Source organism: Podarcis erhardii (assembly GCF_964252035.2).
Source record: "Podarcis erhardii genome assembly, chromosome: 2".
Taxonomy (NCBI): Eukaryota; Metazoa; Chordata; class Lepidosauria; order Squamata; family Lacertidae; genus Podarcis; species Podarcis erhardii.
In genome coordinates, this window is record NC_138498.1 from 121,651,595 (window position 1) to 121,674,436 (window position 22,842).

At 41.8% G+C, this 22,842-nt stretch overlaps 2 protein-coding genes and 1 long non-coding RNA gene across 5 annotated transcripts in view; 1 reads left to right on the top strand and 2 right to left on the bottom strand.

Annotated features, from left to right (window-relative positions):
• LOC309337414 overlaps positions 1–22,842 on the top strand; it is a 46,638-nt gene that overhangs the window by 10,281 nt on the left and 13,515 nt on the right. The window lies entirely within an intron of this gene.
• LOC309336333 (vomeronasal type-2 receptor 26-like) lies at positions 3,274–7,726 on the bottom strand (the record flags this gene model as incomplete). The annotated part of the gene is made up of 3 exons (XM_081851952.1): positions 3,274–4,338; positions 7,124–7,250; positions 7,670–7,726. The coding sequence occupies 3 exons, from the start codon at positions 7,724–7,726 to the stop codon at positions 3,425–3,427; spliced, it is 1,098 nt and encodes a 365-aa protein (XP_081708078.1). The 3' UTR covers positions 3,274–3,424.
• On the bottom strand, positions 7,228–21,290 carry LOC309337010 (vomeronasal type-2 receptor 26-like). 3 transcript variants are annotated; one of them, XM_081853628.1, is made up of 4 exons: positions 19,953–21,279; positions 10,679–10,949; positions 9,190–10,014; positions 7,228–8,505 (listed from the first exon to the last, which is right to left on the bottom strand). In XM_081853628.1, exons 2-4 carry the CDS (start codon positions 10,802–10,804, stop codon positions 8,182–8,184), a joined length of 1,275 nt encoding a protein of 424 aa, XP_081709754.1. In that variant the 5' UTR covers positions 10,805–10,949; positions 19,953–21,279; the 3' UTR covers positions 7,228–8,181. The 3 variants fall into 3 exon arrangements, with proteins under 3 accessions (XP_081709754.1, XP_081709753.1, XP_081709755.1); XM_081853627.1 differs by lacking the exon at positions 19,953–21,279 and adding an exon at positions 16,753–16,893; XM_081853629.1 differs by lacking the exons at positions 7,228–8,505; positions 9,190–10,014 and adding an exon at positions 16,753–17,162 and having other exon boundaries at positions 10,738–10,949; positions 19,953–20,079; positions 21,107–21,290.

Consider the following 22,842-nt stretch of genomic DNA (forward strand, 5'->3'; position numbering starts at 1 on the left):
ATAAAATGGACTGTTTCAAGAAGTGGCAGAGAGATATTTCTAGACTTCTAGTGAATCTAGTGTTCCATTTCTCAAGGATCTTCTGATGGGACTGCTTCTGCTTGTAATAGAATTGTCAAATCGTTGAGTTGGAAGGGATCCTGAGGATCATCTGGTCCAACCTTCTGCAACGCAGGAATATGCAGCTGATGAGCTTGTTAGGCGCCAAGTCCATCTGGTCTTTGGATAGTTAAACAGTATCTTCACACAAAACACACATTCTGTTTCCTGAAAGAAGCCAGTTGCAGGAAACACATCTTCCACCACAATCACTGTCTTTGCATGCTAGGAAAAGCTTTCCCACTGGTGTTTCTGTTCCTGGAGCAAATTAAGAACTAATCAGATTATAGACCCACTGGAGGTGTAAAATAAATGAAACAGCACTATTGTGTTTTCATTGATTTTTTTAAAATACTAAAAGCATATTTTATAATCCCAACAGCAACAACAATTTTAATATATATTCCCCACCCATCTAGCATATATAAAAACATAGTAAAACATAAAAAACTTCCCGATACAGGGCTGCCTTCAGATGTCTTCTAAAAGTTATAGAGTTCTTTATCTCCTTGACATCTGAAATGAGGGCGTTCCACAGGGAGGGTGCCACTACCAAGAAGACCCTCTGCCTGGTTCCCTGTAACTTCACTTCTCGCAGTGAGGGGACTGCCAGAAGACCCTCGTAGGAGGACCTCAATATCCGGGTTGAGGAATGGGGGTGGAGATGCTCCTTCAGGTATACTGGGCTGAGGCTGTTGAGGGCTTTAAAGGTCAGTACCAAGACTTTGAATTGTGCTTGGAAATGTACTGCGAGCCAGTGAAGATCCTTTAGGTTATATGGTCCCAGCGGCCACCCCTGGTCACCAGTCTAGCTCCCACATTCTGGATTAGTTGTAGCTTCTGGGTCACCTTCAAAGGTAGCCCCACATAGAGTGCATTGCAGTATTCCACTTCAGTAGGTATCTCAAGAAGGGTGCATGCATACGAAAGCTTACATCCAGAATAAACTTAGTTGGTCTCTAAGGTGCTACTGGACATTCTTTTATTATTATTTTGACTGCGTTAGACCAACATGGTTACCTACCTGAACGCAGTAGTCCAAGTGGGAGATAACTAGAGCATGCACTACTCTGGTGATACAGTCTGTGGGCCGGTAGGGTCTCAGATGGCCTACCAGATGGAGTTCAATCCGTTGGCTACCATACATCCTCCAACCATCTCCAGATACTCATACAGGACCTTCACCCCCTTCACTGGTTCCGATTTAAAAGAGAGGTAGAGCTCTGTAGCATCCGCACACTGGTAAACACTCAGCCCAACCCCCCTGATGATCTCCATATTCTTCTTCATGCTCAGGCTATGAACTAAAACATTAGGTTTGCTGGAGAGCCAGGCTGCTGGTGACCTAGTTGCTGGAGTTTATTGGCCAGTGACGTTACCACGGATGAATGCAGATGTATCATTGTGACATCAGTGTATGATGTCACAGACAGAATAAGCTTCAAACACCAACAAAGTGAGAGACAGTTAACAGTCAGACCCAGACTTAATTCTGGATTAGGGCTACTTGAGTTTGGGGCAGATTCTTGAAGAAGTGGAACCTTCTGAAGTGACTCTCACTGCTTGCAAATGATGTTTTCAGCTGTTGAGGTTCTATTGCTCTTTGAACCACAATTCAACATTTAAAGACAACATTGAGTTACACCAGTGCAGGTCAATGAAATGGACATATTCAGTAACAAGTCCATCAGATTATAAAACAGATAGGACTGTAGAGTCCCTCCATCCTTATTATACATTCACTTCCAGCATTCATTACTACTTCATTTCACAATTTTTATTTATGCTTCTTTGATTCCATGTATAACAAGGTCTGAACCCAGATTGAAATGGGTCACGATAATTGTTTGACTTCAGGTGGTCCCAACCATTGCCCTGCATGACTTATTAAAGCTTGCAATGGGGGTATGAGTTGGTGGATTCAGGAGTTGTCAATGCATCCTCATGGAAGAGGGTAGTCCTAGTTTTGAAAAATTGGTGGCTTGATCACTCCTGAATATTTCCAACATGAGCCTATTGACTTATGACGACTACTGCTAACTGGTCCCTAATACTGGTTGTTTTGGAAGTGTAGATGGTAGAGAGGTTTCTGGCAAGACATTTGTGAACAATGATTTTATAAATTTAGAGCTTCTGCAATTTTCCTGCCATAAACCAGGTGTCAGGGGCTGGGCAGAGGAGGAATGGTGGAGAACGCCTCCCCATCTTGACTCTTCCAGAGAAGAGGAAGACAGTATAGATTTATAACAGTGGTTTGTGGGGGGGTCACAGCTCAGAGGCAAAGGAAGGGAATAGTTGGGAAATAATGGGAGAGGAGGAGGAGGTGGCAGAAGTGGAGCGGCAGCTGGTTGATACGATGTCATTAGAAAGACCCTCTATCTCCTAGAACCTGGCAAGCCTTAAAAGTAGGAGAGCAAAGAGCTCAAAGACAGAGGGCACGTAGCAGCACCTGTAGAAGTGACAAATGTGGGAGAGACAAGGGTGGAGATTCACTCGGGACAACGCCATTATCTAAGAGGCTGGGTTCTATAGCCTCTCTCTGTAAATATTGAAATAAAAAAGGATGGTAAGAAACATTTCCTTTTCTTTATACTTTCCTGGACAACCAGCCAAAGCTGCTGACAGCATCCTGACAAATTGTCCCGAGTCAACTTTAATTGGCGGTTAGGTCATAAATCATGACAGATGGCGTAGCAGGAGCCACGGGGCAGCCAGCCAACACTGATAACCAAGAAGAACCATTTCAATGGCTTTTACAACAAAATTTATTGTTAAGATCACACATAGAACAATTAACCAGCACAATAAATCAACAAAATGCAGAATTCGCAAGGATTTCCTGGGGTACCACCTCACAACTGAAGGGGTGCATATGGATCCCGCTAAGGTGCAGAGCGTAGTTTCGCGGCAGGAGCCCAAGACAAAGAAAGACCTTCAGAGGTTTTTAGCATTGGCCAAATATTACCGCAAGTTCATGTCAGCCTATTCAAGATTAACTACACCCCTCACGGATTGCTTGAGGGGCAAGAAGCTGTTCCAGTTGACAGCTGAGGCGCAACAGGCATTTGAGCATCTCAAAACCTTGTTCTCCTCAAAGGTGTACCTAGCTCATGCAGACCCCCACAGGCTGTTGGTCAAATAAACAGACGCCTTTGACAGAGTGGTTGGTGCTGCGCTGTTAAAGGAAGACCAAGCTGAACAAAGTCTTTATACTTTCCTGGGCAACCAGCTGGAAGCTGCTGACAGCATTCTGACAGCAGTGTTTGGTCCACATTAACAACATTGTATTTTATGTGAAGCCAAGAATCTTCAAAGAAGCTAAGAATCAGACACTACCACCTTCACTTTTTGTAGTTAGATGTGCCTTTGTGTTCAGATCAGGCCTGAGGATGATAATGTAGCACTTCGGTAGGAAGATGCAGCCCAGAAGCCCAGCACTGGAGGCCAACATAGAGAAGACCTGAACAGCTACCATGAACTTCCCCTTGGTGCTCAGGTAAGTGGGCACAAAGGACACCCAAACACTGCAGAAGACCAGCATGCTGAAGGTGATCAGCTTGGCTTCATTGAAGGACCCGGGAAGCTTTCTGGCTAGAAAAGCCACCATGAAGCAGATGGCAGCCAGGAAGCCCATGTAGCCAAGGACAGTGTAGAACATGGCAACAGATCCTTCATTGCATAGAAGGATGATCTCTCTAGCTTGGGAGTGCATGTCGGAGTCTGGGAAGGGTGGGGAGACTCCCAGCCAGATGGTGCAGATGACAACCTTTATACTGGAACAGGAAAGGACAATGGAGTTGGCCAGACTCTTCCCCAGCCATCTCCTCACCTTGTTCCCTGGCTTGGTGGCCAGGAAGGCCAGCACCACAGTGATGGTTTTTGCCAAAACAGAAGAGACAGCAACTGAGAAGATGATGCTGAAGGCTGTTTGTCGGAGAAGGCAGGTGACTTTACTTGGCCGGCCGACGAATAGGAAGGAGGACAAAAAGGAAAGCAGGAGGGAGCTGAGGAGGATATAGGATAAGTCCCGATTGTTAGCTTTGACTATGGGAGTTTCCATGTATTTAATGAAGATTCCTTTCACAATGCCAGTGGTTAAGGACAAGAAGAGAGCAAAGGACACCAGGACAATCCCCAAGGGTTCTTCATAAGTGAGAAATGTTATAATCTTGGGGACACATTTGTCTCGCGCTTGATTTGCATGCTGTTCTTCTGGGCATCTGGTGCAATGCTTTGCATCTGAAGGGAAGAAGAAGGACTTCAGAATTACTAACAAAACTCTTACATCCATACCTGTCTGTTTTCTGACAGAGGTTGCCATGGTGATGGAGTGTGCGTTTGAGGTGTCAGGAAAATACAGTCTTTTGCAAGGTGTGCTGGGAAGAAAAAGGTAGAGAACAGGCATGCATATTTATGGTATGACAAAGTTAAGATCAATAAGGCCTTTAAGAACCATATTGTCAGGAAAGCAGTGTTTAATGTCTGGACAAAATATAAAGACTTACTGGAAAATAAAACTCCAAGGTGGCTTTCACCTCTGGAAGCCAAGGCCCGAAAAAGACCCAATATGGAGGCCAAATGGCCAAAATATTGGGAAATATTAGAAAAAGATGGAGACAATTGGAAATTGCAGAGTTTGGAGAAAATGAAGGATAAGGTGCGAGACTGGTTACATTATGCTCAGATTAAAGAAGTTTTTAAAAATGACAAAAAGTTAGGGTTCCAGGTGGAGAAATCGAAGTTAGAAACAGAATTGTTAGAACCAAAGACCAAGGTATTATCTAGAATGTATAACTTGCTGCTAAAGTGGAATACACAAGACGAAATGGTTAAATCGGCTATGATAAAATGGGCACAGGACATTGGGCATAACATTATGTTTGAGGACTGGGAAAGGTTGTGGACCACTGGGCTGAACTTCACCGCATGTAATGCTCTGAAGGAAAATGTTATGAAAATGATATATAGATGGTACATGACCCCAGTTAAACTTGCCAAAATATACCATTCGTCTGATAATAAATGTTGGAAATGTAAAGAAAATGAAGGAACATTCTTTCACCTCTGGTGGACATGCCCTAAGGTGAAGGTCTTCTGGGAAATGATATATAATGAGCTGAAAAAGGTATTTAAGTATACCTTCACAAAGAAACCAGAGGCCTTTCTTCTGGGCATTGTCGGCCAGAAGGTGTTAAAGAAGGATCGAACATTTTTCATGTATGCAACAACGGCAGCAAGGATTCTCATCGCAAAAAACTGGAAAACTCAAGATCTACCCACACTGGAAGAGTGGCAGATGCAGCTGATGGACTATATGCAACTGGCCGAGATGACCGGCAGAATCCGTGATCTGGGAGAAGAGAAGTTGGAGGAAGACTGGGAGAAATTCAAGATGTATTTACAAAAACATTGTAATTTGGTTGAATGTTAAGAAGGATGCTAGATTATAAAAAACTGGTCACCACTAAACTAGATTTAAATTTGATGATAAGTGAGACTAAAGAAAATATAAAACTTTTTGGAAGAAGCGCTAGATTATATGTGTGAGTGGACATGAGATTGTAAACAAGTTGATAATTTGTTTGGAAAATTTTTTTTAACGATGTAAATGGGAGCGGGAGACGTGAGGGAGCCCAAAGAAGTGATGAAATTGTTGTGAAAGAAGTAAGATTGTTTATTATGTTTTATATTTAAAAACCTTAATAAATATTTATATAAAAAAAGAAAAAGGTAGAGAACCAGGAGGTGCCCATTTTGTTTAAATATATATTTATTAAAGTTTTACATAAGATAAACAGAATAACATAGAGACAGAGAATAAACAGCATAAAGAAAAAAAAAAAAGAGAGAAAAGAAAAGAAAAGAAGACATCATACGTTCCATAACTTAATTCCATTCACATGTTTCTTGGACTTCCTCACACCTCCCTCTTTTGTATTCCCAATCCAGAATTCTATTCAATAAATTATTCCCCTTTTTCACTTATCTTAACATCATATTGCAACATAATCTATTTTTCATAGTTTCTTCTTTAACAGATCACATAAAGCTATTCATAATGCTTTTGTTACCAAATACCATTTAGGTTCAATTCAACATCATTTTAACATTCATTAATTTTACAATATTTCTGTAAATAGTCTTTAAATTTTTTCCAATCTTCTTCCACCACCTCTTCTCCCAGGTCTCGGATTCTGCCAGTCATTTCAGCCAGTTCCATAAAGTCCATCACCTTCATCTGCCACTCTTCCAGGGTGGGTAGTTCTTGTGTCTTCCAATACTTTGCGATGAGTATTCTTGCTGCTGTTGTTGCATACATAAAAAAGGTTCTATCCTTCTTTGGCACCAATTGGCCGACTAAGCCCAGGAGAAAGGCCTCTGGTTTCTTCAGGAAGGTATATTTAAATACCCTTTTCATTTCATTATATATCGTCTCCCAGAAAGCCTTAATCCTTGGGCACGTCCACCGAAGGTGAAAGAATGTACCTTCAGTCTCTTTGCATTTCCAACATTTATTATTGGGCAAATGATAAATTTTTGCAAGCTTGACTGGTGTCATGTACCACCTGTACATCATTTTCATAATATTCTCTCTTAGGGCATTACATGCCGTAAATTTCATACCTGTGGTACATAACTGTTCCCAGTCAGCTGGCATAATGTTATATCCAAGCTCTTGTGCCCATTTGTTCATAGCCGGTTTTACTGTTTCCTCAAGAGAATTCCATTTCAACAGCAAGTTATACATTCTAGACAGAATCTTTGTTTTAGGATCCAACAGTTCTGTCTCCAATTTTGACTTTTCCACCTGGAAGCTGCTATGGTAAACAAGTCCCCCTTGATCATGTGCTAAGATCTGGACTTCTTCCATGCAGACTGAAGGTGTAAATATGCAAATAAATCATATTTCTTAAAGCTACAGCAGTCTCCCCTGAGTCTTCAATTTTCCAAAAGAGCACGAACCCTGGGTGATCCCTGGAACCCCCTGAAATCTTGCCTCTCCCTTTCTTCTGGACTCACCCACCTTCCTGAACGGAGATTGTCCCTTCCGCACAAGGAGCACAATCATAGCAGCAAACGACCTCCCCTTCTTTAGCCACTCTGGCATATCCAGGGCGACAGCTTTTGGTGCATCTTGAACGAGGCAAAACCTAAAAACTAAGAAAAGGAGCATCCGAGGAGATCAACATAAAGCACAGACATCATCTGAAGGCTCTGACTAAAAATATGCTCAAATAAAAATCATTTTTAGAATACTGAGACCAGGTTAGAAAGCTTTAAAATGGGAGTGAGACTCTTCCAAATTTGGTAGAACTGTGGAGAACTCATTTTCTTTCTGAGATAAAGTTTCATTTTTAATTGTTGAACGCAAATGTTGTTGAACACAAAGGATTAAACAAACTATGGCCTTTTAAACTGCATTTGAGATTTATTGTTCTTTTTTGTCACTGGGAAAAGGTTGCCATATTCTGGACAAAGTTGTTGAGCTTTATTTTCCCCCTTTGTAAATGTTTTGGGCTTTTCTTTGAATTTTCAATCATTTTTTAAAAAATCACTCTGCTTGCCATACGTTTGGGTTTTCCAGGACATTTTGCTGTTTCAGCAAAAAGCTGTGTCTGGGTGCCATTTCGGCAGCCCATTCCCAGATGTGTCCAAGACATCCCAGAGGAATGGCAGCCATACACTATGGTGCGTATTGTTGTGCTTTTATAAGCAGCTGGCATTATTGGGCAGCTGATAAAGCCCACATGGCAGCTAGGGCCACACTGCCAATTTTGGCCCATTGATGTCCTTGTTCATCCACTCAGGTGGAAAGATGAAAATGCAAGTGTAAGAGCACCCTCTCCACTCTTTGCCCTTCTCCATCTGATTTGCTATGCAAAACAGAAAGGGAAAAACAGAGAGGGAAAACAGCAGCTGTGTACACAACCAGGAGTGGGTCTCATTCTGCACAGGGCCCACTTAGGGTTAAACTGAAAATGCCCCTATCAGCATATTATCAGAACTTAACAGATGTCACAGCAAGGGAACCAGAGCCAGTTGTGCCATAGTGGTCAGAGAGTTGGGAGAGAACCCAGGAGACTAAGGTTCAAATTCCCAGGGAGCCATGAAGCTCCATACAGAAAAGGTGGGACATAAGTGCAACAAATAAACAGATAAATGAATGAATGCAATGACCTTGCTGAAGTTCCCAGGCCACACAATGGCTTCCGGTGTAATGGAGAATTTTATGCTGGAGGATGTCTGTCCCTCGATGCTCCCAACTTTCTTTCTGCTGTGAGATCTATTGGGAAATACGACCCAGTTCACGATATCAAAGCTGGCAGTCAGCTCCCCATTCTGATCAGAATACATCCCTCCTATGGATGAATTGGAAAACCAAATTTCTTTCAAGAAAGTGTGAAGCTAGAATGGCAGAGAAAACAACAGCATTTAGAAAACATGATATCTGGATTGGTTCCAGACATCTTACCAGTTTTGAGAGAATGGTGCTAAATCAAGGACATTCAGGCCTCGTGTCAGCTAAAGATAACAACCTTTTGGTCATTACGACTGGTCCTTTATCAGGTTATAAATTCACAGGAAATATGACTCAAATAAACACAAATAGAGGACACATCCTAGCAAGCATTTGGCAACAAGCCTTTTAATTGGCTTTAACCGATCCTATTGTGTTTTCAACATTCTGTGTTTTAAATAAGGGTTTTCTTTAGTGATTTTTTTTATTTTAACGTTTTTGTAAAGTGCTTTGAGGGTTTCTTCAAGAGTCAAGCAATATATAAATGTTATGAACTAAATATAGTAATTAATTAATTAAGCTTAACAATTTTTCATAGCTTATTTTGTGCTTTGAAAGATTTTCCCCTAACTTTCCCAAATTATCTATTTTTAAAAAATTATCTATTTCAAAGTATATTAGAACCACAAAAATAGATGAACAATTAAAAAAAAACTTATTAACATGTCCTACTAAAGATAAGGCATAGGAAACCGAAACATATTTAACAATAACAATGAGGTAAACTACAAAGAATATACAATCTGAAACGCATTCCAGAGGGTATTTGCAAAAAAGCAGAGAGGACAGACCTGCCATGGCTGCAACCTTTGAAGTTCCAATCTGTCTCTTCCACCCGCCATTAACCTCCATTTGGATCTGGATGAATATGCGACATTCAAGGCTTGGGCCACAAACTGGACGCCATAGTAAGTTCTGTAGCGGTCTTGAGACCAGATTTCCCCCATCTCTTCCTGGGACAAAGTTTCCAGTGGTTCCTTTTCTGTGCATCTTGTCCAACCCTCCACGGACAGTACTTTGTTTGAACATGAACAATGGAATGCTTTCTTCCAAAACTGTGAAAATACAGATTCAGTTGCATCTGAAAGTCGAGTATAGTAGCCATGTTCTGTCCGTTTTTTGGTATTCATTACAAAGGACAAAGAACCTTGGGCAGGCTGGAAGTAATCTGTGCCACCAAACAACATCTCATCAATGTCCAGAAGATCTGTTGTGATCCAGACTATCCCCTGAGATTCCCTCACTTCCTGAATTCTTTGTAACACCACGATTGGATAAATTCTGTGCGCAGAGTCCCCATAATAAACAAACACTTTGACTTGTCTCAAATCAGATGGTTTACAATGTAAGGATGACATTTGTCCCAGGGTCGAAATATGAATTTTTTCCAAGAAAGCAACACAAATCCCACTGCGGATCAGCGGAGGTGTGAAAGCACTCAGGAACCTTTCTCCATTGTCATTGTCTGGAACAAAGAGGCCGATCCACGTCCACCCGAAATGTAGCAACAACTTGACAATCCCCATGTGCTGGGTTTCTTCTTTGGGGACCATCCAGTAGATAAAAGGGAACTGGGTTTTGTCATTCAGATCATGAGCAGCCGAGCCATAACTGATCTAGTAAGAAAAGGAGTGGTGTCGTTTTTTAGGAATACACAAGAAAGGCCTCATTGCATGATCAGGCCAAAGGGCCATCTACTCACAGTAGCTAACCAATTCTTCTGGATGTATGCCATGCCTTTGATGGAGGAATCATGTTCAGAAGAGGACCTGGAGGTTACAGAGAAGGAAGTGGCTCCAATGGACAGTGGGGCAGAGCAGGGCATCTGGGCCTTGTAGGGTCATGGCACCCCAACCTCTTCCTAGAGTCACAATGGGGCACTACACAGAATGAGAGGCAGAAGCTAAGCAGCTGCACAGTTTGGAGGAGTGCAAGTACTTAAACTTCTCTGTTCATTTAGCTGTCAGACATCTGAGAAACAAGAAACTCATTAGGAGCCAGGGGCTACTTTCAACCACATCTTCCTATTGACAAAACAGGGAGGGAGATAGGAAGTGGCTGAGGGTTTTCTAACTTGCTTTCCACTTTCTTGCAATGTGATTTTCCCCCTTTGGTCTCCCTTTTTGGGTGCTACACTTTTGTGTTCCCTGGAAACTAATGGCCAGATGATTGGCTTTGCAGTTTAGAAACTTCTGGGGGCATGAAGGGGTTCCTCAACACTGCTGGAGAGACAGCAAAGAGGAATGAAACACAATTGATCTCTTCCCTTCCAATTCCTACCTGGGGCATTTTGTAGATGCCCAACATGCTTGAAATTTGGTGGGTGATTTCAGAAGAAGTTGCTTCAAAAACAGCCAACACGTTATTCTGTCTTCCACAGCTGTAGTTTGGAATACTGTCTAGCATGGCATCGGCAGTTGTCCTGACATCAAAAGCGGCCTCATAGATGCTATAGCCCAGGGTGACATTGGCTAAATGCTTAAGATGCCGGGTGATCTCCTGGGTTGCAAACAAGATGGACAGGACTGGTGAGGTGTCCTTTGCTGAAAAACTGCAAATAAATGAATACACGAAAAATGGTTTTAGCTTCCATTCTCCATTAAATGAAAACAACTCCTTGCTCTATACAAGTTATATCTAACGGGAATCTCTGCAGCTAGGAAGGAGCAGAATCTTGCCCAGATCCACCAACAAAGAAAGGAGTAGCATTTAGGAGAGCTTGAGCTGGGATGAATTAGATTGAAATGCTCATTTAGAGTTCCTTAAGTTGGCAAGAACTATTTACAGGATGAGAAGATATGAAAGAGAGAAATGCTGTATCTTGGGTTACTCACCTTAACTTCTTAGGGTGGTGTAATTACCTAGTAAGGTTCCTATACTGATTTGAACATTCCAGTGAGTTTGAAGGGAAGGTGGTGGTATCCTTATATTCCAATTTTTACACATTCTTTGATCCGCAAATGCAAGATTGCACAGTGGATTTAGAACTTATTTAAGATATGTTGTAATCCAAATACCCCCAACACCACCAGGGACATTTAATTTAGACAGTTGGGAATAAAGGAATAGGGGAAGCTGTCAAAGCTGTTAACACTTGACTTGAAAGAAACACCCTTTCTCATGAGACATGAGATGATCAACTATGCTTTAGCTGCATTAATGAAACTGAAGCCCAAAATAGGGAAAGGGTTCAGAAACAACCTCTTTGTTTGCAGGATACCAAGGGGTATGGCCAGAAACTAGATGCTGTGTCTGGAAAACAGCAATAAATGTGATTGCAGATGGGTAACATAAAGTCACTTCCGTCATAACAGTGTTTTTGGGATGCCGTGAAAAGTTGATTGGGTAAGTTATAAAAACTTTTGGAAATATGACCTGACTAATGAGGTGGTCTCCTGGCCTGTAATAATTCAACGGATCAGATTCCATATATAGGTTCAATGGGCATTTTGCTTTCAGCATCCTACTGGCTCCATGGGGCATTAGCAGCAGAAACAGCAGCAGCAGAAATATCATCCTGGCTATGCCCATGTGACAGCAGTCACATTAGAAGCACAGCTGGACTCCTACAGTAGCTTCAGAAGCAAAGGTAGAAAAAGGAAACCTCCCACAAAAACAAGCCCTGCCAGCCCCAAATCTCTCAGGTCTGGCTTCTGCTATTTATGACCCAGTTCTTCTTTCAGGCTTGTGACAATAAGTTATCTGATGCTGCCTGTGATTCTGATGTTTTGTTATTTGTGGACTCCAAGGCCATCGTTGGGGAAATCCCTGGACCAGATAAACAAATCACCATGATTTTGATAATTATAGGGTTAAGAAAGTCCACCTCCTCTGCAACTCCCTGGAATCGGTGTGTGACTCAATGGGCAGCTGCAGAGCCAGTGCAAAACATGTTTGTGAGAACTCAAAGATGGGACTCTCAATCTGGGCCCTGCTCAACTTGAGGAAACATTAACTTCAGTAAAGTCCAAGAAACTATAGCATATCTAGCGTTATGATTAGGTGGACCCAGGATCTGATTGATTCTGAAAGGTGGGAAAAACTGTGGACTAAATCAAATTTACAGCATGTGTGTCACTCAAACAAAATGTATTTAAGATGATGTACCGATGGTATATCACACCTGCCAAACTTGCTAATATGTATAGAAATCAAGACAAAAAATGTTGGAAGTGTAAGGAGAAGAATTTCCTCCACATGTGGTGGACTTGCTCCACAGTGGAAGCCTTCTGGGATATAATATATAATGAGTTAAAAAAGGTTTTGAAATAAAAATTATGAAAAATGCTGGACAGAAGTGAAAAAGGATTTAGAAATATGGTCAAACTTGAAGCTTTCTTTGCTAGGCCGTATTGCTGCTATAAAAATGAATGTATTGCCAAGAATGTTGTTTTTGTTTCAATCATTGCAAATTTTGGATAAAATGGACTGTTTCAAGAAGTGGCAGAGAGATATTTCTAGACTTCTAGTGAACCTAGTGTTCCATTTCTCAAGGATCTTCTGATGGGACTGCTTCTGCTTGTAATAGAATTGTCAAATCGTTGAGTTGGAAGGGACCCTGAGGAGCATCTGGTCCAACCTTCTGCAACGCAGGAATATGTAGCTGATGAGCTTGTTAGGCGACAAAGTCCAGCTGGTCTTTGGATAGTTAAACAGTGTCTCCACACAAAACACACATTCTGTTTCCTGAAAGGAGCCAGTTGCAGGAAACACATCTTCCACCACAATCACTGTCTTTGCATGCAAGGAAAAGCTTTCCCACTGGTGTTTCTGTTCCTGTAGCAAATTAAGAACTAATCAGATTATAGACCCACTGGAGGTGTAAAATAAATGAAACAGCACTATTGTGTTTTCATTGATTTTTTTAAAATACTAAAAGCATATTTTATAATCCCAACAGCAACAACAATTTTAATATATATTCCCCACCCATCTAGCATATATAAAAACATAGTAAAACATAAAAAACTTCCCGATACAGGGCTGCCTTCAGATGTCTTCTAAAAGTTATAGAGTTCTTTATCTCCTTGACATCTGAAATGAGGGCGTTCCACAGGGAGGGTGCCACTACCAAGAAGACCCTCTGCCTGGTTCCCTGTAACTTCACTTCTCGCAGTGAGGGGACTGCCAGAAGACCCTCGTAGGAGGACCTCAATATCCGGGTTGAGGAATGGGGGTGGAGATGCTCCTTCAGGTATACTGGGCTGAGGCTGTTGAGGGCTTTAAAGGTCAGTACCAAGACTTTGAATTGTGCTTGGAAATGTACTGCGAGCCAGTGAAGATCCTTTAGGTTATATGGTCCCAGCGGCCACCCCTGGTCACCAGTCTAGCTCCCACATTCTGGATTAGTTGTAGCTTCTGGGTCACCTTCAAAGGTAGCCCCACATAGAGTGCATTGCAGTATTCCACTTCAGTAGGTATCTCAAGAAGGGTGCATGCATACGAAAGCTTACACCCAGAATAAACTTAGTTGGTCTCTAAGGTGCTACTGGACATTCTTTTATTATTATTTTGACTGCGTTAGACCAACATGGTTACCTACCTGAACGCAGTAGTCCAAGTGGGAGATAACTAGAGCATGCACTACTCTGGTGATACAGTCTGTGGGCCGGTAGGGTCTCAGATGGCCTACCAGATGGAGTTCAATCCGTTGGCTACCATACATCCTCCAACCATCTCCAGATACTCATACAGGACCTTCACCCCCTTCACTGGTTCCGATTTAAAAGAGAGGTAGAGCTCTGTAGCATCCGCACACTGGTAAACACTCAGCCCAACCCCCCTGATGATCTCCATATTCTTCTTCATGCTCAGGCTATGAACTAAAACATTAGATTTGCTGGAGAGCCAGGCTGCTGGTGACCTAGTTGCAGGAGTTTATTGGCCAGTGACGTTACCACGGATGAATGCAGATGTATCATTGTGACATCAGTGTATGATGTCACAGACAGAATAAGCTTCAAACACCAGCAAAGTGAGAGACAGTTAACAGTCAGACCCAGACTTAATTCTGGATTAGGGCTACTTGAGTTTGGGGCAGATTCTTGAAGAAGTGGAACCTTCTGAAGTGACTCTCACTGCTTGCAAATGATGTTTTCAGCTGTTGAGGTTCTATTGCTCTTTGAACCACAATTCAACATTTAAAGACAACATTGAGTTACACCAGTGCAGGTCAATGAAATGGACATATTCAGTAACAAGTCCATCAGATTATAAAACAGATAGGACTGTAGAGTCCCTCCATCCTTATTATACATTCACTTCCAGCATTCATTACTACTTCATTTCACAATTTTTATTTATGCTTCTTTGATTCCATGTATAACAAGGTCTGAACCCAGATTGAAATGGGTCACGATAATTGTTTGACTTCAGGTGGTCCCAACCATTGCCCTGCATGACTTATTAAAGCTTGCAATGGGGGTATGAGTTGGTGGATTCAGGAGTTGTCAATGCATCCTCATGGAAGAGGGTAGTCCTAGTTTTGAAAAATTGGTGGCTTGATCACTCCTGAATATTTCCAACATGAGCCTATTGACTTATGACGACTACTGCTAACTGGTCCCTAATACTGGTTGTTTTGGAAGTGTAGATGGTAGAGAGGTTTCTGGCAAGACATTTGTGAACAATGATTTTATGAATTTAGAGCTTCTGCAATTTTCCTGCCATAAACCAGGTGTCAGGGACTGGGCAGAGGAGGAATGGTGGAGAACGCCTCCCCATCTTGACTCTTCCAGAGAAGAGGAAGACAGTATAGATTTATAACAGTGGTTTGTGGGGGGTCACAGCTCAGAGGCAAATGAGGGGAATAGTTGGGTAATAAGGGGAGAGGAGGAGGAGGCGGCAGAAGTGGAGCGGCAGCTGGTTGATACGATGTCATTAGAAAGACCCTCTATCTCCTAGAACCTGGCAAGCCTTAAAAGTAGGAGAGCAAAGAGCTCAAAGACAGAGGGCACGTAGCAGCACCCGTAGAAGTGACGAATGAGGATGTGGGAGAGACAAGGGTGGAGATTCACTCGGGACAACGCCATTATCCAAGAGGCTGGGTTTTATAGCCTCTCTCTGTAAAAATTGAAATAAAAAAAGGATGGTAAGAAACATTTCCTTTTCTTTATACTTTCCTGGGCAACCAGCCAGAAGCTGCTGACAGCATCCTGACAAATTGTCCCGAGTCAACTTTAATTGGCGGTTAGGTCATAAATCATGACAGATGGCATAGCAGGAGCCACGGGGCAGCCAGCCAACACTGATAACCAAGAAGAACCATTTCAATGGCTTTTACAACAAAATTTATTGTTAAGATCACACATAGAACAATTAACCAGCACAATAAATCAACAAAATGCAGAATTCGCAAGGATTTCCTGGGGTACCACCTCACAACTGAAGGGGTGCATATGGATCCCGCTAAGGTGCAGAGCGTAGTTTCGCGTCAGGTGCCCAAGACAAAGAAAGACCTGCAGAGGTTTTTAGCATTGGCCAAATATTACCGCAAGTTCATGTCAGCCTATTCAAGATTAACTACACCCCTCACGGATTGCTTGAGGGGCAAGAAGCTGTTCCAGTTGACAGCTGAGGCGCAACAGGCATTTGAGCATCTCAAAACCTTGTTCTCCTCAAAGGTGTACCTAGCTCATGCAGACCCCCACAGGCTGTTGGTCAAATAAACAGACGCCTTTGACAGAGTGGTTGGTGCTGCGCTGTTAAAGGAAGACCAAGCTGAACAAAGTCTTTATACTTTCCTGGGCAACCAGCTGGAAGCTGCTGACAGCATTCTGACAGCAGTGTTTGGTCCACATTAACAACATTGTATTTTATGTGAAGCCAAGAATCTTCAAAGAAGCTAAGAATCAGACACTACCACCTTCACTTTTTGTAGTTAGATGTGCCTTTGTGTTCAGATCAGGCCTGAGGATGATAATGTAGCACTTCGGTAGGAAGATGCAGCCCAGAAGCCCAGCACTGGAGGCCAACATAGAGAAGACCTGAACAGCTACCATGAACTTCCCCTTGGTGCTCAGGTAAGTGGGCACAAAGGACACCCAAACACTGCAGAAGACCAGCATGCTGAAGGTGATCAGCTTGGCTTCATTGAAGGACCCGGGAAGCTTTCTGGCTAGAAAAGCCACCGTGAAGCAGATGGCAGCCAGGAAGCCCATGTAGCCAAGGACAGTGTAGAACATGGCAACAGATCCTTCATTGCATAGAAGGATGATCTCTCTAGCTTGGGAGTGCGTGTCGGAGTCTGGGAAGGGTGGGGAGACTCCCAGCCAGATGGTGCAGATGACAACCTTTATACTGGAACAGGAAAGGACAATGGAGTTGGCCAGACTCTTCCCCAGCCATCTCCTCACCTTGTTCCCTGGCTTGGTGGCCAGGAAGGCCAGCACCACAGTGATGGTTTTTGCCAAAACAGAAGAGACAGCAACTGAGAAGATGATGCTGAAGGCTGTTTGTCGGAGAAGGCAGGTGACTTTACTTGGCCGGCCGACGAATAGGAAGGAGGACAAAAAGGAAAGCAGGAGGGAGCTGAGGAGGATATAGGAGAGGTTCCGATTGTTAGCTTTGACTATGGGAGTTTCCATGTATTTAATGAAGATTCCTAGGAGAACACCAGTGGTTAAGGACAAGAAGAGAGCAAAGGACACCAGGACAATCCCCAAGGGTTCTTCATAAGTGAGAAATGTTATAATCTTGGGGACACATTTGTCTCGCGCTTGATTTGCATGCTGTTCTTCTGGGCATCTGGTGCAATGCTTTGCATCTGAAGGGAAGAAGAAGGACTTCAGAATTACTAACAAAACTCTTACATCCATACCTGTCTGTTTTCTGACAGAGGTTGCCATGGTGATGGAGTGTGCGTTTGAGGTGTCAGGAAAATACAGTCTTTTGCAAGGTGTGCTGGGAAGAAAAAGGTAGAGAACAGGCATGCATATTTATGGTATGACAAAGTTAAGATCAATAAGGCCTTTAAGAACCATATTGTCAGGAAAGCAGTGTTTAATGTCTGGACAAAATATAAAGACTTATTGGAAAATAAAACTCCAAGGTGGCTTTCACCTCTGGAAGCCAAGGCCCGAAAAAGACCCAATATGGAGGCCAAATGGCCAAAATATTGGGAAATATTAGAAAAAAGATGGAGACAATTGGAAATTGCAGAGTTTGGAGAAAATGAAGGATAAGGTGCGAGACTGGTTACATTATGCTCCGATTAAAGAAGTTTTTAAAAATGACAAAAAGTTAGGGTTCCAGGTGGAGAAATCGAAGTTAGAAACAGAATTGTTAGAACCAAAGACCAAGGTATTATCTAGAATGTATAACTTGCTGCTAAAGTGGAATACACAAGACGAAATGGTTAAATCGGCTATGATAAAATGGGCACAGGACATTGGGCATAACATTATGTTTGAGGACTGGGAAAGGTTGTGGACCACTGGGCTGAACTTCACCGCATGTAATGCTCTGAAGGAAAATGTTATGAAAATGATATATAGATGGTACATGACCCCAGTTAAACTTGCCAAAATATACCATTCGTCTGATAATAAATGTTGGAAATGTAAAGAAAATGAAGGAACATTCTTTCACCTCTGGTGGACATGCCCTAAGGTGAAGGTCTTCTGGGAAATGATATATAATGAGCTGAAAAAGGTATTTAAGTATACCTTCACAAAGAAACCAGAGGCCTTTCTTCTGGGCATTGTCGGCCAGAAGGTGTTAAAGAAGGATCGAACATTTTTCATGTATGCAACAACGGCAGCAAGGATTCTCATCGCAAAAAACTGGAAAACTCAAGATCTACCCACACTGGAAGAGTGGCAGATGCAGCTGATGGACTATATGCAACTGGCCGAGATGACCGGCAGAATCCGTGATCTGGGAGAAGAGAAGATGGAGGAAGACTGGGAGAAATTCAAGATGTATTTACAAAAACATTGTAATTTGGTTGAATGTTAAGAAGGATGCTAGATTATAAAAAACTGGTCACCACTAAACTAGATTTAAATTTGATGATAAGTGAGACTAAAGAAAATATAAAACTTTTTGGAAGAAGCGCTAGATTATATGTGTGAGTGGACATGAGATTGTAAACAAGTTGATAATTTGTTTGGAAAAATTTTTTTAACGATGTAAATGGGAGCGGGAGACGTGAGGGAGCCCAAAGAAGTGATGAAATTGTTGTGAAAGAAGTAAGATTGTTTATTATGTTTTATATTTAAAAACCTTAATAAATATTTATAAAAAAAAAAGAAAAAGGTAGAGAACCAGGAGGTGCCCATTTTGTTTAAATATATATTTATTAAAGTTTTACATAAGATAAACAGAATAACATAGAGACAGAGAATAAACAGCATAAAGAAAAAAAAAAAGAAAGAGAGAAAAGAAAAGAAAAGAAGACATCATACGTTCCATAACTTAATTCCATTCACATGTTTCTTGGACTTCCTCACACCTCCCTCTTTTGTATTCCCAATCCAGAATTCTATTCAATAAATTATTCCCTTTTTTCACTTATCTTAACATCATATTGCAACATAATCTATTTTTCATAGTTTCTTCTTTAACAGATCACATAAAGCTATTCATAATGCTTTTGTTACCAAATACCATTTAGGTTCAATTCAACATCATTTTAACATTCATTAATTTTACAATATTTCTGTAAATAGTCTTTAAATTTTTTCCAATCTTCTTCCACCACCTCTTCTCCCAGGTCTCGGATTCTGCCAGTCATTTCAGCCAGTTCCATAAAGTCCATCACCTTCATCTGCCACTCTTCCAGGGTGGGTAGTTCTTGTGTCTTCCAATACTTTGCGATGAGTATTCTTGCTGCTGTTGTTGCATACATAAAAAAGGTTCTATCCTTCTTTGGCACCAATTGGCCGACTAAGCCCAGGAGAAAGGCCTCTGGTTTCTTCAGGAAGGTATATTTAAATACCCTTTTCATTTCATTATATATCGTCTCCCAGAAAGCCTTAATCCTTGGGCACGTCCACCGAAGGTGAAAGAATGTACCTTCAGTCTCTTTGCATTTCCAACATTTATTATTGGGCAAATGATAAATTTTTGCAAGCTTGACTGGTGTCATGTACCACCTGTACATCATTTTCATAATATTCTCTCTTAGGGCATTACATGCCGTAAATTTCATACCTGTGGTACATAACTGTTCCCAGTCAGCTGGCATAATGTTATATCCAAGCTCTTGTGCCCATTTGTTCATAGCCGGTTTTACTGTTTCCTCAAGAGAATTCCATTTCAACAGCAAGTTATACATTCTAGACAGAATCTTTGTTTTAGGATCCAACAGTTCTGTCTCCAATTTTGACTTTTCCACCTGGAAGCTGCTATGGTAAACAAGTCCCCCTTGATCATGTGCTAAGATCTGGACTTCTTCCATGCAGACTGAAGGTGTAAATATGCAAATAAATCATATTTCTTAAAGCTACAGCAGTCTCCCCTGAGTCTTCAATTTTCCAAAAGAGCACGAACCCTGGGTGATCCCTGGAACCCCCTGAAATGTTGCCTCTCCCTTTCTTCTGGACTCACCCACCTTCCTGAACGGAGATTGTCCCTTCCGCACAAGGAGCACAATCATAGCAGCAAACGACCTCCCCTTCTTTAGCCACTCTGGCATATCCAGGGCGACAGCTTTCGGTGCATCTTGAACGAGGCAAAACCTAAAAACTAAGAAAAGGAGCATCCGAGGAGATCAACATAAAGCACAGACATCATCTGAAGGCTCTGACTAAAAATATGCTCAAATAAAAATCATTTTTAGAATACTGAGACCAGGTTAGAAAGCTTTAAAATGGGAGTGAGACTCTTCCAAATTTGGTAGAACTGTGGAGAACTCATTTTCTTTCTGAGATAAAGTTTCATTTTTAATTGTTGAACGCAAATGTTGTTGAACACAAAGGATTAAACAAACTATGGCCTTTTAAACTGCATTTGAGATTTATTGTTCTTTTTTGTCACTGGGAAAAGGTTGCCATATTCTGGACAAAGTTGTTGAGCTTTATTTTCCCCCTTTGTAAATGTTTTGGGCTTTTCTTTGAATTTTCAATCATTTTTTAAAAAATCACTCTGCTTGCCATACGTTTGGGTTTTCCAGGACATTTTGCTGTTTCAGCAAAAAGCTGTGTCTGGGTGCCATTTCGGCAGCCCATTCCCAGATGTGTCCAAGACATCCCAGAGGAATGGCAGCCATACACTATGGTGCGTATTGTTGTGCTTTTATAAGCAGCTGGCATTATTGGGCAGCTGATAAAGCCCACATGGCAGCTAGGGCCACACTGCCAATTTTGGCCCATTGATGTCCTTGTTCATCCACTCAGGTGGAAAGATGAAAATGCAAGTGTAAGAGCACCCTCTCCACTCTTTGCCCTTCTCCATCTGATTTGCTATGCAAAACAGAAAGGGAAAAACAGAGAGGGAAAACAGCAGCTGTGTACACAACCAGGAGTGGGTCTCATTCTGCACAGGGCCCACTTAGGGTTAAACTGAAAATGCCCCTATCAGCATATTATCAGAACTTAACAGATGTCACAGCAAGGGAACCAGAGCCAGTTGTGCCATAGTGGTCAGAGAGTTGGGAGAGAACCCAGGAGACTAAGGTTCAAATTCCCAGGGAGCCATGAAGCTCCATACAGAAAAGGTGGGACATAAGTGCAACAAATAAACAGATAAATGAATGAATGCAATGACCTTGCTGAAGTTCCCAGGCCACACAATGGCTTCCGGTGTAATGGAGAATTTTATGCTGGAGGATGTCTGTCCCTCGATGCTCCCAACTTTCTTTCTGCTGTGAGATCTATTGGGAAATACGACCCAGTTCACGATATCAAAGCTGGCAGTCAGCTCCCCATTCTGATCAGAATACATCCCTCCTATGGATGAATTGAAAAACCAAATTTCTTTCAAGAAAGTGTGAAGCTAGAATGGCAGAGAAAACAACAGCATTTAGAAAACATGATATTGAGGCACCTAACCATAAGCCTGCATTTTTATCAAAGCTTCTATATATTTCAATCAAGGCTTGTATTTAAAAATGAGCTTAAAAAAAGGATTTTCAAATGTTTCATGCCAGGCAGAAGAAACCTTGGCCATTCTCCTAAGACAAGAGGGCCCCATTGATTTATAGTAGAAAAACAATTCTCAAAGTCATAAAAAGGGAGAATTACATATGCTGCCCCAAGGCTGAGAAAACACCATTAGGAATGGGAAAGATAATACTAATGTGCCTCCCAGTAAAATGAGCCAGATCTTCTTTCTAAGGTTCAAAGGCCAGGAGCAAATGGAAAGAAAAACATTTAGCTAGAAAGAAAGAGAGCATTTTTGGGGAAGTCTCTTCTAAAGCTGTTTCTTAAACTGAGAGAGTTAAAAAGGTTAAAATGTGTTAAATGTTGGAAAGGCAACTGGCTTGGCAGAAGAAGCAGCTTCTTCCTATTTTATTTTGAGGCTGGAGAGGAGGGGGAAAGGGGGAGGTGCAAACTGAAGAGGCTTCTTTTAAAAGCTGCTTTACTGAGTTTCTTCCTTTTTACTTTGAAAAGCTTTATTCTTTTAAGAGGCTACCTATGATAAATGTATGAAATATATTAGCTTAAATATATTGGCTTAAATGTAATTATGCAAAGGATTTAAGGAATGCTAGATTCTTATTTCATAGAGTCATATTGCAATAGGAGACCAGAGGGGCAAATGAGCCTAGCCCCCCCCCCCCCCCTGCCAGACAGAAGACGCCATCCAAGCAGTCTTGATATATAGTTGTCAGGCATTTGTTTAGAAACATTAAATGAAGGAAATCTTTCAATGTTGATGTGAAACTCAAGATCCTTGACATCTGTTGAACATAAAATGTAAGATTAAACATTTGTTTTAGAAGGCAATAGGGCAAGGAGGGCAAGAGGTGAGCTGGTAATTAAGATTCCATGTAAGATATATTATTACTTATATGTCATATATATAGCTCTTTGTCTCCCTTATAAGGGCAAGGAAGTGGGTGTATCTTTTGTGGGTGTATCTTTTGTGATTGGTTCTAGCAAACAGCCAATAGGAATTTCAACCAGGCTGATTGGACAGAGGCAGCCACAGGAGGAGCAAAGGGGGCTGGATTAAGGGAATATAAGTGCTGGCCAGAATGGCAGGAGGCCAGGCCAGAGCTTGGTAACCACGTACCACTGAGCCTCTTATTTATTTGTCTGACAAATAAATTACTATTTTAATTTCTCTATTGCTGCGTTGAATATTTCATTCCAGCTAAGCGTTAACCACAAGCAGGGTGCTACATTTTATGGTGCCCTGTGACTCGGATAAGTGGTCTGCTGGAACGCAGCCCCTTCGCCCTACTGGGCAGGGTACAAGAGAGAGGACAACTGCTTACCCAAAGCGCGCACTGGTAAATTTTTCCAGGGGGAACGCAGAAGACTCGTCTGTCTGATACC

Bases quoted from the DNA above. Each gene is read 5' to 3' on its own strand.
- LOC309337010 (XM_081853628.1), bottom strand. From the start codon at position 10,804: ATGCTAGACAGTATTCCAAACTACAGCTGTGGAAGACAGAATAACGTG. The intron at 10,015-10,678 runs GTAGGAATTGGA...TTTTCTTACTAG, and splicing joins GCATCTACAAAATGCCCCAG to ATCAGTTATGGCTCGGCTGC. The intron at 8,506-9,189 runs GTCTGTCCTCTC...CTGCCATTCTAG, and splicing joins AAAGGTTGCAGCCATGGCAG to CTTCACACTTTCTTGAAAGA.